Source organism: Genypterus blacodes, unplaced genomic scaffold (genome assembly GCF_046128005.1).
Source record: "Genypterus blacodes isolate CSIRO-AG114 ecotype Tasmania unplaced genomic scaffold, CSIRO-AGI_Gbla_v1 ptg000024l_1, whole genome shotgun sequence".
In the NCBI taxonomy this organism is placed as follows: domain Eukaryota; kingdom Metazoa; phylum Chordata; class Actinopteri; order Ophidiiformes; family Ophidiidae; genus Genypterus; species Genypterus blacodes.
The window spans coordinates 120,001-139,710 of NW_027466837.1; the positions used below are offsets into that span (position 1 = coordinate 120,001).

The window sequence follows — 19,710 nt, forward strand, 5'->3', positions numbered from 1 at the left end:
GCGAGTCAGCCTGGTAGCTCAGGACGCCTCCAACATGACTCCCGTCCAACGTCTGACCGCTGCTATAAATCAAGGCGGCAGCTACATCCCTGTAAAGCGCAGGTTAATGTAGCAACGCCAGCTCATCCCTCACAGGTGAAACTAGCTGGGACACGCTACAACATGAACACACACTGCTTTAAATAATGTGTAAAGAGGCGGCGGCAGGTGAGTGTCTGCAGTGCTGCACATTAACGCACAATGAGCTGCTGTGACACGGGGAATAAAAGCTCTGATGAGGGGAGAGCTGTGTGAGCGTCCATCTCCTCCATCAGGACGCCTCCTCCTCCTGCATCATTACACGCTGCAAGTGCCTACTTCCTCTTGGCCCTCCAATCGCCGCGGTAGTAGCTGCAGCTGTCGTCCTTCAGCTCTGGATCACTAAAGCTGGCTGGTGTGTGTGTGTGTGTGTGTGTGTGTGTGTGTGTGTGTGTGTGTGTGTGTGTTAGCTTTGTAGTCCCTGCCAGTCCCTCACTCCCTTCACTTGCACCACGCAAACTTTCAGATGGAGGAAAATGTCTCTATCAGTGAAGAGCCGGTCTCTTTCTGGTGTCGTCCTTATCGTTTCGCTTCCTGATCTAAACTGCCACCAAGGGGGAAGCTCTGATTACCCATCAGGCATTGCAGTCCCAAGTCCAAACTGGCACCCTGCAGCACGTCTTTCTTTGTTAACGAATAAGTGTGGACTGAGAAGTGTATTGTCTCTACGATGTATGTCTTCTTCAGGAGGAGGATTTTGTTCCTTCCTTCGCTCTAACAGCGCTGGGTTGTGTGTGTTGTGTGTTGTGTGTTTGCAGGCATGCCCCTGAGTCTGGACTGCAAGGCGTTCTTTGGCTACAGCGGTGAAAACAGAAGGCCCATCATCTACTGGATGAAGGGGGAGAAGTTCATCGAGGAGCTGGCGGGACACATCAAAGAAAGTGAAGTCAGGTGAGAGGAGGCAGCGGCAGAAAGCGTTTCCTCTCCGTCTTTGTTTCACGCTCTCGCAGGCTTTCATACAGACGAAGCTCCTTCCTCTGAGACGCTGATAAAATCTATTAAAGCTCGTTAGTTTACAGGTTTCTTCTGTTAATTAATTCCTGAAAAGGCTCCGCTCCTGGCTCTGCTCTTCACACTGACACTATCTAATTTGTTCTCCTATGATTTATGACTCATTGAGGCTTCTCTGACAGATTCCTCCTCAGCTTTTCTGAAAAATGATGAATACTAATAATAAAGTGAAATTGAATTCATTTTCTCCCCTATTGGGACCAATTACAGTGGGATGTATTGGGAGAGGGCTGATTGTCTGCAGGGCGTCAAATATCATTAAGAGCCACCTGATATGTCGCCATGGAAACCCTCAGAACAGTCTCACATGGGCACGCACGCACAGACAGTGAGAGAGTTACGAGAGTTAAGATTAAAATGTGATCAAAAAGAAACGACTCATCACCTGTTTAAGATTATGATCTCATTATTACTCTTTAGATCTCATTAAGTCTGACCTTACAGAGAGTTTCATGCTTTTTTGTTGATTTTCAGTTTTGCTTAGAAAGAGACCGAGAGGCCTGTTTTCATTCCATGTGCACAGTATTGCTGCCTCACAGAATAGGGATAGACTGTGCTCTTTGAGTTAGGCAGAAATGGGCGTGGCATATATGGAAAGACTGTAGATAGACCCAAGAAATCCACGACTTCTGGTTCAAAACATAACAGTGCTTATTGCAGCGCCACCATCAGGCCCAACTTGTTGTTTTCCTGCCTGATTGGAGAGCAAACTGCCCAACAACTTTCATGAAATCCGCTTCATGAATTTTCATGTGATCCTGCTGGTAAACAGACGTACAGGCAGACAAACAAACACAGTCCGAAGACACAAGAACCCCCTTTGGCCGAGTTAATGAGGGTTAGAGATTTGACTTTGAGATATTTGTGCATTTGCAGAAATCTAATGCAACTCAAAGTGACCGCAGAGTTCACCTAAGGCCTCAGTGTGGAACATGAAAGCAAAGCTTCTGTCAATGTTGTCTCGGGAATATCCCAGAACAAACAAAAATTAATAAGGCGCAACCGCTGGAGCCTTGAGTAGCCACACACACATTACATATTTAAGCCCAGAACCCAGAGTGCGGCTGAGTCAAAACAAAACAAAATAACACACCGGCACGACAGTTTCCCTCCTTATTTTCCAGCATTAGAGAAATGTTTGCAGCCGTCTTGCCTCAGTGCCACTGCATTACTCAACGCCAGACACATTGTGTGTGTGTGTGGCAGTTATTAAGCTCTTAACTGTCCTGAAGTTATTCCTGTAAAAAGCTACTTTTAGAGGCAAATGATTGAGCTCTGGTAGAACCTGAGCCACGCTGCCATTCAGAGAGCTGAGAGTTGAGTACCGTTGTGTTATGAGATGAGACTTGACCTCGTAATGAAGCTGAGGTTTCACTCTGAAGTCCGAAAAAGTCTCTAAATGAGTTCAGCTGATGTTCTGTGAGAGAGAGACGGCAGGGCTTCATGCTTCAGAGGCACCAGATCATTTAGAACAACCGCCCGTCTATTCTCTCTGACTTTAGAAACATGACAGGCTGGATTCAAATGGATTAGACATCAGCAAATACATGTACGGCTCTGTTAAGGTGGACGGGGCCTCTCTGTGTGCTGCGGGGGCAAATTGTCACGACCCGAAAAAGAGTCTCTCTGTGATTAGATCGGTGAACCAGAATGCAAAAAACTGAACTAATAATTATTAGATAATATTTTTGGACAGTCCCTCCCCCTCCACACTTCCTGTCTCGCACAACTTGCAATTATACATGTCAGCGAGGCACAAACCACACACACACAAACCGCACACAGACTGCTGGATTCGCTCCACTGGCTGCTCTCCTTCCTCCATGTTGTTATCAAAGCAGCCTGCTTTTGTAATGAATCCTCTTTGTTCACTTACAGCAGAAGTCTCAGTTCTAACGTCAGGATTTAGACCGATCCCTTTATATTACAAAACATCCTCAGAGTGAAAGGAAAGCTTCTCTTCACTTTGCTTCTTCCACATAGAGAGGTCAGAGTTCGGCAGCCCGGTGCCTTGCTTAAGGGCACCTCAGCTAGAGAGACGCTGGCTGACCCAGGACTTGAACCTGAGTACCGCCGCCCGAAGTGACGTCCTCTGAAAACTGTTCATTAGCAGGAAATAATGTTGTAGATGAAGAGAGCGGGAGTGTGTGTGCGCGAGTGTGTCGTTAACTTGAAACTAATCATGCCCTGCGGTATGAAATTAACCTTTGTCTCAATGCTCAGCGAGTCTTTCACTCCACTCCATCTCGACTCAATCATATCTCTATCCCAACCTTCAACAATGGCACTGCAGCAGACAGACCCCCTGCTGTGAGGCACATTAATCTGTCCAGCGTCTCCCTCCTCCTCCTCCTCCACCTCCTCCTCCTCCTCCTCGCAGGCCACCGGACCGCATGCGTCCGTGTCTATTTTTATAAAAATCCATTGTAATCTCATGACCACCATGGAAATGTGAACGCCTGTAATTACTGATGCTCGCTCCCCCGCCGCCAGCTCTCTATAGGGGAGAAGTGTTGACATTCTCACCTCATTATTACTCCGGGAACTTGACTAGAAAGGCGAGGGCGAGCGGCAGACTGTAAATAGTGTCTTTTTTGCGCCATGGGGAACTTTTTTGGGAGATTGAGAACTTTCCTCCTTTGCCTTAAATGTTGCACCGAGACCAGAAACCCAGACCAATTCCACTGCAAGAGATGTGTTTGTGTCACCATTCTTAGCTTTGACTCCAGGGTAGCTGCTCTCGGATGACTCAAGAACTGTGGGAGGAGGACGTTCTTCTTTATAAATATGAATTTGTTTGTCTCTACTCCAGCATTTATGTTCGGTTCAAACATCTATCTAACAGAAGCAAACACCCGGTGGCTCAGTATTGTAATCAAGTGGCACAGATCTACTTTGCAATGCAGCAGTGGAATAAAAAATAAAATAAGTATTTACTCTTAACATTGCCTGGCAGCTGAGCTTCGCCGCTCTCCAACTGCTCCACATTTCTACGAGTGACCCGTCTGAGCTGGTGGTGCATTCACACCCACTCACTTTGAAATCACGATATTTCAATGAGCACTTGAAAGCACCGTTGGTCTTAGGCTGTGAAGAAGCTTTCACTTCCTTGAAATTCACATCATGTCAGGAAAAAAACTCTCCAAATCTCACTTTTACAGTCTGAGTTGCATAACTGTCTCCTCAGTAAGTGAGTGGTTGTCTGTGGAGAGTTTTCACGCCGATTGTTGGACAAAATGACAAAATAAAAATTCAGGAGCAACATTTAACACCTGCAAATGGCTATTAATACAAATACAAGCTGTGAGTCCAAATAAAAAACATGTAATCCTGCTCTAAACTGCTGCCTCAGGTTGCTATTGGCTGATTATTCGTGGTGCAGTTGGACGTAAACACATCACTGTATTAATAACAATCAGAGTTCTATGACGTCGTGTGTGTTCCTGCGTGGTTTTCCTATTTCTATGAGTAATCATCTGGAGATTTCAAACACACACAAACTCTGTCTGAGTCGCTGGCCGAGTGAACGGGCTGCATGCTGCAATCTGGACTAATTTGATCTCTGGACCCCCTGCTGTTCCAGTTTGAGTTGCTCTTTGGCCTGCAGATTAGCCTGTGGCCACAGTGTGTCCACTGGGCAGCTAAAAGTGCAAAGTGTCAACGTGTGAAGCAGCGAGCTTCTGCAAGTGAGCACTGCTGCTACTCTAACAGAACCTGGAGAAATACAAGAAGCTATGAAGCAGCATTTTTTAGAAAGACATGAGTTCAGTCTCCTCCTCCTCCTCCTCCTCCTCCTCCTCCTCCACCTCTTCCTCCTCCTCCTCCTCACAGGGCTATAGAGGAGTTTGACCCCACCATAAGGACAGAGGTGTTTTCCAGCTGTCAGCCATGTTGTCAGCACATGTTGTTGTCTGCTCTACTTCCTTTCCTTCACCTCCCATTTGTTCTCTTTATCATTTCCTCCTCCCCTCTCATGTTAGCGTCTCTCCATGTTGCCTCTTCTTCCCTCCGCTTTCCACTTCAATTCTTAAAGAGTTATCAGAGCGAGAGAGGAGGATGTCCATGTCTTCTTCTTCTCCTCCTCCCATCCTACTTCTGTACACTACAGGGTAACAATCTGAGGAAAGATGTGACCTGACAGTGACAAATCCCTGTGTGTGTGTGTGTGTGTGTGTTTATGCAGGGTTGTGAGGGAGCATTTAGGGGAGAAGGAGGTGCAGCTCTCCTTAACGTTTGACGCTGTGGAGGAGGTGGACCTGGCTAACTACACCTGTTACGTGGAGAACCACAAAGGGAGGCGCGGCGGGAGTGCAACACTGCAGAAAAAAGGTATATTCCTGCCTCCTTCTCTCCTTCCCTCTACACTTCTCTGTTTGCTTTCCCTCGTGACGTAAGAGCAAAGAAATGCTTGAGTGCAGAACAAAGAAGAATGTCATGATAATGACTTTCCTCTAAATTATAAATGTCGGTGAATGTCAAGATGAAATTTTAAGAAACAGCTTGCAGGTAAAATGCTCAATATGACATTTACCTCCAGCAAAGATGCCAAATTTGTTTTTTCTGTACTTTCCTGTTTTGCTTGTACCCATTATCATCAACATGTTGCATAGCTGAAAGCAAAGTTCCCAAAGTGCTGCCCCAAAAGTAACATGAGAGGAAAAGTAAAGTGAGCAATATTAGATGGGGCCTAGAAAAGCTCTCTGAGGGATCCCATCTCTAATTTCTCTGCATGTTAACTGTCACTGCAGCTCAAAACACCCAAGTGGAATTTTGTGTAGTGGAGAACAAAAACTTTCCTGCATGAGTTTCAAATTTACATTTTCATTCAATGAGAACTTTTGGTTTGGCCTCTTGCTCAGTTTAACTAAATACAAACCCAGGTTGCACCCAGGTTCAAATGTTGGTGCCAGACCTTTAAGGGTTAAGAAGTGTGTGACATGTTTATCTCTCCAGTCTCTATTGTTCATCTTAATGTAGCAAAATGGCTTCAGTTCATCCAGCAGAGCTTTACTGGGAAAAGAACAGGAAGTCATTTTTTTGTCATAAGAAATAGAAGAAGAATAAAACAGATAGTTGTTCCTGTTGAATGGGCAACAGAAACTCAGACTGTATCAACATAAAATCTGAAGAAAAATGTCACTTGAAAAGACAAGGTGTTTGATTGACAGCTGCTCTGTGGGAAAATGCTTTGGAAAAACAGCAGCGTAACGAGCAGCCGACGCAGACAAAGGGAGAGAAAAGCAGGATTCCACTTTGATTCTCCTGAATAAAGCATGAGGGCAGCGATCCTTTAGTGAAACATTTGCAGCGGACCTACGGTGTCTTATTTTCCATCTGATGAGCAAAGACTCAGACAGGCCCGAGTGTGTTAGGGGTCAGGACCCGCAGATAAAGAGAGACAAAGGGAAAAAGCTTTTAAAATGGGGCTGGAATGAGATGAATTGCTCGTTTTGCAGTGAATCGCAGTGGGAATACGGACCACAGCAACGGCCACAGCCATATATAAAAAATATGTGAATGTAATGCAGCAGGAGCGGGAGAATGGAGTGTGTGTGGAGAGAGAGATTAACAGGCAGCGCAAAGCCGGGAGACAGAACGAGAAAAGAAAATGGGAAAGAAAAAAAAAGAGGGAGAGATAATGGATGCGGGCAGAGATAAAGATAGAAGAGTGAAGGGATTATGGGAGAACGGGGAGCGACGAAGTAAAGACGGAGGGAAGAAGAAGAAGAGACAATCAAGAAAAGGGCGAGAGAGAAGGACTTAAAACAGGTCTCTCTCTCTCCTTCTCCCACTCTCTCTGTCTCTCTCTCTCTCTATCTCTCTATCTGTCTGACTCCTGCTGAATGCCTTGGGTGCCAAATCTATCTTCCTATACTTAACTACCACCCTAGGGACACACACTCTCTCTCCCTCACACACACACAGGGGAGCACACATATTCAGAGGGGGTTGGACTGCAAATTGTAGGGTCGCCATGACTTAACACAGTAATTACCTGGATGAACGCAAGAAACTGACAAATTGGCATCGCTTGCTGTGTGTGTGTGTGTGTGTGTGTGTGTGTGTGTGTGTGTGTGTGTGTGTGTGTGTGTGTGTGTGTGCACATTTGTGTGTCCCGACCGACACGACCATACATACTCACACATGCATAGACTCCACTCCATTAAGTGTAATGGTCCTGCCTTCCAGATAGTGCACTTTACACACACACACACACACACACACACACACACACACAGTGCTGAAATAGCTGAAACATAAAGCAGGTGATCATTACATGTTGAAAACGTCAATGTCATCCTTGCCCGCAGGAATGTGTGTGTGTGTGTGTGTGTGTGTGTGTGTGTTTTCCCTGTGCTTGCTGCATTAAAATTACATCAGCCTTAAATCTAAAGTGAAATGTGTGTGGGAAAGCTTTTGAGTGATGAAAATGGAGCGCATGTCACGCACACATGCCAAGATTTAATTCAGCGTGAGCGTGGAACCCTGTATGAGTGTGTGTGTGTGTGTGTGTGTGTGTGTGTGTGTGTGTGTGTGTGTGTGTGTGTGTGATTCTATATGAGTTGGCTGACTCATCACTGCATTCAAACACACTGATGCCTCCTCTCCTCTCCTCTCCGTTTCTCTCACTTTTTCCATCTTAAGCTCTTTGTTGTCCTGCTGAATGTACAGCAGTTATGATTATGTTTGACGTTTGGAACAAAATGACTGACACACACACACACACATGCATACATTCATACATACAAAGGACTCCATAGAGCACAGCTGGGAACTTGAAATCCCTTCATGAAAAATGCAGATGTAAAAGCTGAAAACAAAAATAAAGATGGAACCATCAGTGTCACTCAAACAACAGACAGGGTCACAGTCATGAAGAAGCAAACAGAGGAAGGATCCAAGGAACAAGGTCCAGACTAACGAGTGAGAGATGGTGGAGCGGAGAGAGGACAGGAAGTGGATCCAGTATTCACTAACCAGCTGACTCGATCCAGCTCTGCCCGGTCTGGAGCCTCCAGTCAAACATTTAGTCCCACCGACTCTCTGTGGTTTGTCTTAACACAACACGACACTGTAAACCAAACACCACGTTTCCCCAGTCAATGCACGGAGCTTGATTTCATGCTCTGACAGAAGCCGCTGTGCGTGTGGGTGAGTGAGTGTGTGATTGAGTGAGGGTGCGCACTCACCCTGCAGTGACCCAAGGAAATGTGGTTGATGCAGCAAACAGAGACAGGGAAAGAGAGAGAGAGAGAGAGAGAGAGAGAGGGGGACAGAATCGCCTTCAATCACTGTGACAACAGCCTTAGTAGTGAGGAAAATAGATGGAAAGAAACAAAGAAAGAGTTGATAAGTAGTGGAGAGGAAGAGAGGAAGTCGAGAGTTTAGACACATGTGGACATTGTGTCTCTGCTGTCCTCCTCAGGTTGATTTTACGGCTCATTTCCTTCTCCTCAGCTGAGACACACTGAGCTGAAATCCCAAATTGGGTCATTTTGGAAGGAACCTTTAGCCAAACAGCGCAGCTACACGCCGGCCAAAAGTATTTGGACACCCATTGTAATTAGTGGGTGTGCTAATTGAATGGTGAAGTGAATCATTCTGTCTGTGGGTCTTTGTGAAGGACAAGATAGGATACATGATGTTATTTTAGACAATAATGTGCTGACCTGCTCCTCTGTTGAGCTCCTTTGAGACGGTGAGCCAGGTCTCATCTCTCACAGCATCACTCAGGCCTCACTGATGCTCTCATGGCCCAGGAGAAACAAAGCCAATACTCCAGAACGTATTGGGGAGACCTTAGGACCGACACCTGCACCACAACTCTTTCCATCTTTGAGCTTTAATTTCTGTTAATTAATTTGTTCAGCAGCAAAAAACATTCAAAATTGCCTCCAATGGCGTCGTTAGCTGAGGTTAAATTAGCCAGAACGTTCACTGATTAGAGTTGTGGACAAACATTTGGAAGCTTTTACTCGACTACATTCCAAAGCTGCCATTTATTTGTTGTCATTTTGCTTTGCTATAGCAGGGAAATCAGAAGGATAACTTAGTAAATGAATCTTCTCTTCGCTGTTCCAATCATTGTGTCAGTGAGCGAGCGTGACAAAGATCTCCACCCTGGCAATTAATACCTTTATAAACGATTTGTCATTCAGAACGCCATGAGATGCATCTGTAAGCGTGGACGTTTAACCGTGGCGCCGGTTGCAGCTTAAGCGGGAAACAGATGGAGCTGACGGGTGCCAAACTTTCCCTCCGTAACCATGATGGTGTTTTTAAGAAAGCACATTGGCAGTTTGTGGTAGATGCATTTCTAATGAAGCCGTTAGACTTCAGCAACATGGCGTCACTGCAACATGGCGTCTGGATAGATAGAGCGTGACATAGGAAAGGTAATGTAAAGATGCGAAGAAGGATCCCTCACCGCCATTACCAATAACTCTCTTTCCTCTCGCCTGTAATAACTAAAAAGCACACTGGAGATTCATTGTTAAAAACTCTGCTCCCGTTTCTGCTCCCACTGAAATCGGGAGACGGCGGCAAGTGACTCATTAGCGATGAAAAATATCCGAGAGAGACGGATATGGCGGCGTGGAGAGGACGAGGGCGAGGAGGATGGAAGGAGGGAGGAATGGATGGAGGCAGGGACAGATGGAGGAAGTGGAGGTTTCTAAATGTGACTCATTACTAATGGAAGCAATCCGAGTTCCCTTCACCGTTGAGCAAATATTTGGCAATTAGTTAAATTTGACTATTCTTCTTCTCCTCAGTTCCATATCTCGCTCTCATCCCTCCCTCCCTCCCTGTACACCCGATCCCCCATCACACCTCTACCCACCTCTCTCTCCGTGTGTGTGTGTGTGTGTGTGTGTGAGAGAGTGGAGCGGGTGCAGCAGTAGAGAGTAGAGTGAGAGAGACGTCTACTGGTGAAAGGAGGTAACTTCACACAGATGGCGTCCAAAGCTCATTATGAGGAAGAAACATCAGCAGTATCAATCCAGGCCAGATATATGTTCAAACAGGAGTCCATTGATCTGTTTCTTTCCGTTTAAATCCTCACTTTTGTCTTACAGACAGTAAAGGTAGGACACTCAGGGGCTCCCAGTAGGTGTTTGAGATGGTCAAGTTATGTCTAAACCCATAAATGATCCAAATATTCCAGATCTAAAGTTCTTATGGAGTGAGAGTTGTATTCATTTCACTAGGCAGCAGCTGTGGATCTTCCCAGACCTCATTTTGGTTGGGATGCTGTGTTTACATGGGGTTTCAGTGTTGGTGCAGGCTGTTGCACCGGCTGCTGCATTACCATCCCAATGTTGGGCAACTCAAAGAACCGTCTGGTTCGTTGAAATAAAAACACTGGCAGAGTAAACATTCAGATGTGGTTCTCCATACCATTCTCCAACATTCAGACTCTAGCTGCTGCACTCTTACCCTCACACACTCCCAGGTAAGGGTTCCACCAGCGTTTGATGAGGAGGATTTAGATCGACAGGAACTTCTGTTGTCATTTAAAGATTCCATGAACAAAACGTTAATGAAGAGATTCAGGAGTGTGTATGTTGGACTTATCAGATTTGATTCATGCCAGATCCCTATAGATACAGTAGATAGATAGATAGATAGATAGATAGATAGATAGATAGATAGATAGATAGATAGATAGATAGATAGATAGATAGATAGATAGATAGATAGATAGATGGATAGATAGATAGATAGATGGATAGATAGATAGATGTTATGTTTGGAGATGTGGTGCTAACAGAGAGCCATATAGATCAACACCATATGTTCTTCTCCCAGATGGCAGCAGAATTCAGCTGAATCCAGCTTCACAGTTGTGATGACACACTGGTTTAGGATCTGACCTCAGGGGTCACATGCTCCGGTCTCTAACCACAGTACACACATGTGCAGCTTGGGTGAAGTGTGAATTCCTAATTGCGTGTAGGTGTGAGTGTGTTTCTGTGTGTGTGTCTGTGTGTGTGTGTGTGTGTGTGTGTGTGTGTGTGTGTGTGTGTTGGGTCGGTGTTAAGCTGCCATCCTCTTATTTTACTTCTGTTTCTTTAAAAAAGGGAGAGTTAAGGTGAATGTCTGAGCATCTAAATGAAAAACACTTCACTTCAAAAAAAATTCACACCAAGTCCCTGATTTACAGCAATGGTTGCCGTGGTTATAGCTGCTGCTCCCTGCTATGATTTGAAAAATCTATCAACAATGGTTTTCAAATAAAATGGCTGCAGGTAAAGTCAGCGGGAAGAGAGGAGTGTGTGTGTGTGTGTGTGTGTGTGTGTGTGTGTGTGTGTGTGTGTGTGAGAGATAGTAATGGATCATATTTCCCATGGTGTCATTCAGCAGCCATGTCCCATTAATCTCACACACACTTATATTGCCTATGATAGCACTATCACTCATTCACACACATGCTCCCTCTCTCCATCCCTCTAACACCCACACACACACGTATGCTCAAACACGTATACAACTCTGAGACCGTGTGTGTGTGTGTGTGTGTGTGTGTGTGAGTGAGCCTGTATGAATGGTGAAATGTGAGGTCATCAGCTGTTTCTCTCTGTAAAGGCAATAATCTGGTGTTCTTCTTCATTTCCTGTCTGATTAATGAGCCTCAGTCACTCCTCTGAGATCTTCAGGGAAACGCAGGAGTCCAACTGGAGTCCTCTTCCTCTTCCTCTTCCACTCTGGTCCAGTGCCTCCTCTCTCTGGGAGCCTCCATGCTCTAATTATAGGAGTTCACCAGCCGTTTGTTATGGTCTGTGGTTGTTTCTTACTGGGCAGGAAGAGAGCAATCAGCACAGAGAGAGGATGGCAGGCGTGTCTAAGAGAACCAGAGCGGCTCCATTAGACTCGACTAGGGCGCCACCAAGCTGCTGAATGGCTCCATCCAGTGTAATGTTTTAAATTTCTCTCTCTCTCTCTCTCTCTCTCTCTGTCTGTGTGTCTCTTTCTCTCTCGCTCTCTCTCCCTCTCTCTCTCTCTCTCTCTCTCTCTCTCTCTCTCTCTCTCTCTCTCTCTCTCTCTCTCTCTCTCTCTCTCTCTCTCTCTCTCTCTCTCTCTCCCTGGCTGTAGACATGTATCGCCTTGAGCTGGCCGGTGGTCTGGGGGTCATTCTGCTGCTGCTGGGCGTCCTCACAGCTCTTTATAAGTGTTACAACCTGGAGATCCTGCTCTGCTACAGGAGACACTTTGGGAGCGACGAAACCGAAGACGGTAAACAAATTAGATTTCAGGTTTATTTGAGGACGCTTCAGTTCTGTGAGCTCATGACTGAAGTCTTACATGGATGTACAGTATCCTGCTGGGCTGTGCAGTAAACGCATGATGGAAACAGGCCAGCTGACTGGCGAACAATGTACACAAAGGAAGTACACACAGGAAGTACACGCCTAATGAAATGATGTCGGGCAAGGCTCCATTAACAAACCTACAAGTATGTTACAAAGACGTTTTTATTGAAGCCATAAAAAGAGAGAGAGCACATGCAGCAGTCACTTCAGCACACAGACAGACACACACACACACACACACACACTGCTTTTACTGTGAAAGAAGGTTGTACTTTACAAATTGTGCCTTTCAAAATGACAAAGTTATAAATATCATGGGGAAAGAGCAGCTGCTTACAAGCCACAATGTGTAGAGTCCTGATTCGATGACGTGCAAGTCTTTTTTTCTCAGGAGGGATTCCCAAGAGAAGCCCCCAGAATATAAACAGTTTACGGGCAAATTTCAACCAAAAGAGGAAGTTTAATTCAGGATGAAACCAATTTATGAAGGAATGCAACGATGACACGAAGAGAACACTAACATCTCTCTCTCTCTCTCTCTCTCTCTCTCTCTCTCTCTCTCTCTCTCTCTCTCACTCTCTCCCTCTCTCCCTCTCTCTCTCCAGATCATAAAGAGTATGATGCCTATCTCTCCTACACTAATGTGGACCTGGACACTCTGGGCAGGTCAGTCACCTGTGTGTGTGTGTGTGTGTGTCAGGAACATTCTAGCCGGTCATTGTTGTGGGCAGATGTGGGAGGTGGAGGTGACAAGTGACAAAGTGCTTTGGGCCCTAAAATGTCAGGGCCGGCCCTGTCCAGTCAAGTTTGTTGCATCACATCCAGTTTGTCTCAAAGGGCTTCACAGGCCTGCACAACAAACCGTCCCGTCTCTCCCGTCTCTCCCGTCTGTCCCGTCTCTCCCATCTGTCCTATCTGTCCCCAGTGAATATACTGTGAAGGTACACACACACACACACACACACATAGACTCCTGAGCCAATATATGAACTAATTTACCGGTGCTGAAGTGTAGCTCTGCATCAAGTCCTTCACCTTGATGTTACTTCACAGAAATGTGTTTTTGTTTTATGCAGTTGAGTGCGACGACTTTCAGTTTAAAGTGAGAAAGCTGCACAATAAGAGTTCACACATTTTATGAGACAAACAACTGATTAGGTGCTGAAAAAACTAGTGAGAGAACTTTGTGATAAACACAGAGGGAGTGTGTTTTTGTGAAGAGGAAGAAGAGGGCGCTCACTTTGCCTTCAGCTCTGGAGACGCTCTGGGTTCATGCAGGAACGTGACAAACATGAGATCCTCTGAAGGAGAAATGATTTCATTACACTCACCAGGGGCTCTGTTTTGATGACGTCATGTCGTAATAGCACCAGCACCCTGAGTTCACCCCCCCCTTGCTACCGGAGGAAAAGGCAATACTGTATGCCATCACTTCCTGTTACGGCTTCACAATAAAATGCAGTCATGAGTTCTTCACACTGAACAGACTTTTATTGTGAAGGATCTCCACTGTCCTAAAGAAGTTTGCTTATTCTACCAACAGTTTTGGCTCCAGCAGCAAGCGCCGTTATTGACATTGTTTACAATACTTGCATTTCATCATGATTCAACCACGTTTTGTGATCCGTGCCCCGGCAGGTCGAGCAGCGAGGAGGAGACGTTCGCTTTGGAGATCCTGCCAGACGTGCTGGAGAAACACTACGGATACAAACTGTTTATACCAGACCGAGATCTAATACCCAGCAGCAGTGAGTGTCTGCCACACACACACACACACACACACACACACACACACACACACACACACACGCACACACACACATCCTATCTTCCCCTCTAGAGCACAGAAGCCCCCAATACCCAAAATCCATCACTCTGTCAGAAAAAATCAAAATGTGTGTGGATCTTCATCATAACACACAAACACACATGTGGTATATACACACACACAAATACACTCACAGGTGCTCTCATAACACACACAATGGGACACACACTCTACCCATAAGGAAAGTCTCGCCCTGTGTCTTTCCGTCACACAGACACACTGTCTCACAGTTTCTAAACACCCACACACATACCTGCACACACACACTATTTCCTCAGTGTGCCGCTCACACTTTAACACCCACACATGCACAACATACACACACATCATTTGTCAACATTTATGTGGTTATGTGTCAGCCTCTGTCCACCTGGAGGGAGGAAATGTGGTTATTGCTCTATTCTCTACATGTATATATAATATCTGTCAATATTCTGACCACACACTCACACACACTCACTCACACATCAAATATGTACATATTGTTCTTGTGCGTACTCTCGAAGGCATTCGTTTGTTTACAGCAAACTGACAAGAATTCATTTTTCATCTGAGCGCTAGTATCTAAGATAACAGCACATTAATACACTGTTTATGTGTGTGTGTAGTGGTGACAGAGGGGTAGGAAATGTGTGTGTACGTTGACAGCCATATACATTCCCCTCAATACTTGTGTGTGTATAATAAGAAGCAATATGCTGTACCTGCTTGTTGTTTTAATGAAATACTGTAAAACACCGTCACCGAGGCCTGGAACTGATTATTATTCCCCCTGAGGTATCAAACTAATGTGCTAAATAACATATGGAGTCATTTTCCTTTTGTGTATTCACATTTTTCGTGCCCTAAATTGCGTCGGTCCTTGTCCCCGAAAAAGGATGAAGTACGAAAATAATATGATAATGCGGCCGGAGAGTAAGGAACAGATCTATTCTCTGGATTTGTTTCAACATTCTCTCCCTAAACTGCATCAATAAACCTGCTTTAACACTGCGCAGAATGAATCGCTGCACTCGCCGTAACCCCCCTCGCCAGAATGATGCCTCCTCACAATACTCACTCAGGCGCAGTAAAAGACGGCGAAAGAAACTCACGCACAACACCGAAAAAGTCACATCTCTCCTCCTGCGTGCCCTGAAAACATCCAAAGAAACGAATGTGCTCTTTCTCACACACACACACACACACACACACACGCACACACACACTCACTCACTTAAAATGGGAGCTGTGCATTGACTAAAGGCCTGGCCCTGTGAAAATGCGGTGATGTGATTGAGTGAGTGACAGAGACGGAGAGAGGCGCCCGTCTCACTGCAAACCTATTGACAGAGCGGCACGGCGATGCGGCCCAAAATACACTATTCAATTATCCACTCCATTAGGCCCCCCGAAATGAACAAGAGAGCGAGGAATAAACAACGGGAGGAGAGAGAGAGAGAGGCACGGACGGGGGTCATTGGTTTTGCGTTATTTCATTAATTGATTTACATAATCCTTAAAAAACAGAGGAAGGAAAGAGAGAGAGGGGGGGGGGGGGGGGGGGGGGGTGAAAGAGGGTGAGGGGAGGTTAATGTGAGAGGGAAGAAAGAGATGGACGACAGGAAGAAGAGGGAGGGAGAAAGAGAGGGAGGTAGAGAGAGAGAGAGAGGATTCTAGGCTGTTCTGTACTATTTGTGCCCCTCAAATTGAGCATGAAATTACAATGTGTTGTTGGAGTGCCTCTGTCATTAATTTAGTTAGCGAGTGAGGAGATGGAGGGGGAGAAAGAGAAAGAGAAAGGGAGAGAGAGACGGAGGGAGGGAGAGAATTTGTCATTCAGGGGGCGCAAAGTTCTCGCTTAACTGCAAATTCGTTGAAATAACGACTAAATTTGACAGACGTGCGTTCAGTGCAGAAGCAGAACGAGCGTCAGCAGCAATAATTGGTAAATCTGATGTTTGTGTGAAGAGATGTTTGTGCCGGAGCTCAGCGGCAACAACATAAAGGGATAATAATCATGATACTAATAAGATAAAGCAGAGGAAACAGCCGAGTGTGTGAGCGTTAGGCTGCGGTGATGAGCTGAGTCATAAGCTATAAAACAGCTCATCAACCGATCATCAAGTCTCCACTCAAAGGTTTCTACTCCTGCTGAGACGACCAACAGCTGCACATACTGCGTGGGAATGAAGAGCAGATGAGCCCGAATCCTCCACTCAGTTCAAAGTACTATAATGACCACAGTATGACTGGTATACCTCAGCCAAGGCCCAACACTGCTGGAAGGTTCACTGTGTAGATCGCTGAGGAGATCTTGATTAGGCAGAGACTGAAAACAGAACTGGGGAGGAAAGAAAACTCATTTGTATCATAACTTTGTAACTTATATACGATGTCAGTGCTGTGCCATAAGTGTACGTGTTCCTACATGTTTGTCCCACAGACTTGTGTGTAAACTGTCTCTCTCTCCCCTCCTCAGCCTACATTGAGGACTTGGCTCGCAGTGTGGAACAGAGCCGACGTCTGGTTATCGTTCTGACCCCGGAGTTTGTCGCAAAAAGAGGGTGGAGCATCTTCCAGATAGAGACACGCCTCCACTCCATGCTGGTTACCGGGGAAATCAAGGTACACACACACACACACAGATGCTGTATATGGGATAATGAGGTGGTTCTGTTCAGCTGTGCTTCTCTACTAATGGACCTTGTGCGGTCCCGGCACACTTTCATGAAATTAACAACATCTTTGCTCAATTGCTGTTCAGATAAACGCATAGAACGCCTGAATGTTAAACACAAGTGACCCCTTCAATGTTTCATTAAGCATGCAGTTAATGAAAAATGAACAGTAAAGTAAATAAGGGGCCGTTTGTGAGCAGGAGTGGATTTCAGCAGAGGGTAAACAGAAGTTTAAAGAGAGACATTTGGTATCATCTACCACTTCACTTTCCACTTCACGGATGCCAAAAATTTGTGGTTTGTGTACAGTTTGTTCCCGGCACAGCGAGCGAGAGAGCGAGTGTCTCTTTGCTTTCTGAGCCGATTCCAAAACAGTTGCATTTTGGCTTTGCCCAACTTTCCACTCTGCTTCTTCTCCTCGCTCGTCACTCCAGTCTGAGAGCGTAACACAAACTGGTGTGAAGTACCTCTGCACCCTCAGGACATTTGCTTCCCTTTGTCACATAACCTCTCTGACATCTGTGTGTTCCTGTTTTGTCCAGGTGATCATGATAGAGTGTGCCGACCTGAAGACTGTGATGAACTACCAGGAGGTGGAAGCTCTCAAGCATACGATCAAGGTACAAAACACAGAGAGACGGCCGGTTGGATAGACTCGACTTGAATATTGAGCACATCACGAATACAAACTGCTTCTGGTGCTTTGGAGTCTGATGCATCATTTACAGCTTGTTTGCTCTTTATTGCTGCTGAATCAGCCAAGTTTGGATCAAGATCAGAATATGGACAGAATCGTACCCATCAATAGTTCATCCTCAGATACACACGGCATAAATAAACAAATATGCAGACTCACTGTGCTGTGGTGTGTTTGTGGGCTTGCATACGCTGTTGTGTTTAAAGGGCTTCAATCTACATCTGTTATCTGCCTTGGTAATCCTCCATGAGCCCACTCTACAGTAGATCACATTAAATGTTATTTGATCAATGTATTTTGGCTGGAGCCTGTTTGTTTAGGAAGATAACAGCCATAACAGACCGTCTGCTCAATGCATAAACAGCCTAAGATTGACTAAATATGTGATTTTAAGATCAACTGATGGTTCTCTTCTCTCCTCCTCTCCTCTCCTCTCCTCTCCTCTCCTCTCCTCTCCTCTCCTCTCCTCTCTCCCCAAAGGTCTTATCCATTATCAAGTGGAGGGGTCCTAAGAGTAATGAGCTCTCCTCTAAGTTTTGGAAGCAGGTGGTCTATGAGATGCCTGCTAAACGCAGAGAGACCCTGTCCAGACGCCAGGTAAAAGACAAAAAACAAACTATTAATCTGTATTTATTTATTTATTCAGTGTCTTGCTGGTGCTGCAAGAAGAAAACAATGAGTCCATTTGTGAGAATATACTGCAAATGTTCCTTCCCTGGGCTGTGATTTGTCAAAACCACTTCATACATCCTGCTAACAAACGTGTGCAACATACAGGCTGTGTAATGAGATGGCTGCTAAACACACACACACACACACACACACACACACACACACTCACACTCCTTCAGGCGCCCGTGTAAATCGCACCATAAAAACAGGTTCCTGGTCCGTGTACTTGTCTGTGTCTAAGTCAGGGGAGAGACACTTTCCCAGTGGCGTGTCCAATAGTCTGCACATTTCCTTATGCTCCCCTGGGCTGAATCTATTAACACCAGACAGATGGCCTTTGTAATGTGAGCTAAACTTAGGCAGTGCATTCAAAGTGGAATCACAGTGAGGACAAAATGTGTACATGTTTGCCGTGTGTTTACACCTCAGGTGGTGTTTGACCCGATAAGAAAAGATGTCCTGATGTGTGGGACTGGAGGAGAAGCACGGAGGAGGAGAAACATGGGGCAGGAGAAGGATTGGGTCATGCTAATGTTTATTCAAATGAATGCAGTGAAATGTGGAGGTGCTGCTGGGAGTAAAAGTGTTTATTGTGCGATTTATGGTGTGAAAGTCATCTGGGTGGTGGGGCAGTTATAGAGTTATTAGTTAGAGTCGTTATTAGAGTTTTGAGCAATGAAAGAATTGCATTTACACGTGTGGAAGAGTTCTTTCAAACTTTTGTCCAGTAGGCCATTCAAACTGAGACATCATCTCCCTGCTGCACCTCATCTGAACCCAACACAGCCTGAACACACGCCTGGTGTGGAGGCTTTGGCGGGTGAAGGAGGTGGCAGGTCTTTACTTACACTCTCTACTTATTCACACTTGGAATGCACCAGTGGAATCAAATGAACTGGAGGAGAACTGGGAGCCACAAAAGGTTGAAATGTATCTGCAGTCATGAGCCAAGACGCACACTCCCTACACAACAACCAAGCTAAGACACAGGAATAGAATAAATAGAAGAATTCCAGCTTTGGAGCTTTGTGTCATGTTTACAAATACTAAAATGAATAGATGTCCGGTGTGCTCTGACCCTCACCACAGCTTTGAGAGCTGATTGGCTGCTTGAGAGTCCATTTAACTTTCTGGTCCACTTGGAATTTGAACTTGGATCAGTCAGTCATGTTCTAGATTTCTGAGGTCTCTATTAATGTTCTCTTACACTGTCTCCACGGTGACAGGTGATAGACTCCGGTGAACAGGGCCTCTTTGGTGACCTGCAGACTGCCGTCTCCACCATTGCCATGACAACCACTTCTGCTTCCCTGGTGCCCCCTAACGACAGTCGCCATGGACATCATCAGGTCAGTAGTGTAATGTTGCAGCCTAAACAATGTCAGGCTTGTTTGTTCCTTCTCATAGTCCACAATATACTCAAAATAAAGTTTGAAATCTCCTCTCTGAACA

The 19,710-nt window shown here is 45.5% G+C and overlaps 1 protein-coding gene across 1 annotated transcript in view; it reads left to right on the forward strand.

The window, feature by feature from the left end:
- il1rapl2 (interleukin 1 receptor accessory protein-like 2) overlaps positions 1-19,710 on the forward strand; it is a 79,600-nt gene that overhangs the window by 56,217 nt on the left and 3,673 nt on the right. The window contains exons 5-13 of the mRNA XM_076143437.1: positions 837-969; positions 5,273-5,418; positions 12,184-12,324; positions 13,007-13,067; positions 14,040-14,149; positions 16,691-16,836; positions 17,432-17,509; positions 18,067-18,183; positions 19,485-19,607. Of these exons, the coding sequence (XP_075999552.1) occupies positions 837-969; positions 5,273-5,418; positions 12,184-12,324; positions 13,007-13,067; positions 14,040-14,149; positions 16,691-16,836; positions 17,432-17,509; positions 18,067-18,183; positions 19,485-19,607 (1,055 nt within the window). The remainder of the gene's footprint in view (positions 1-836; positions 970-5,272; positions 5,419-12,183; positions 12,325-13,006; positions 13,068-14,039; positions 14,150-16,690; positions 16,837-17,431; positions 17,510-18,066; positions 18,184-19,484; positions 19,608-19,710) is intronic.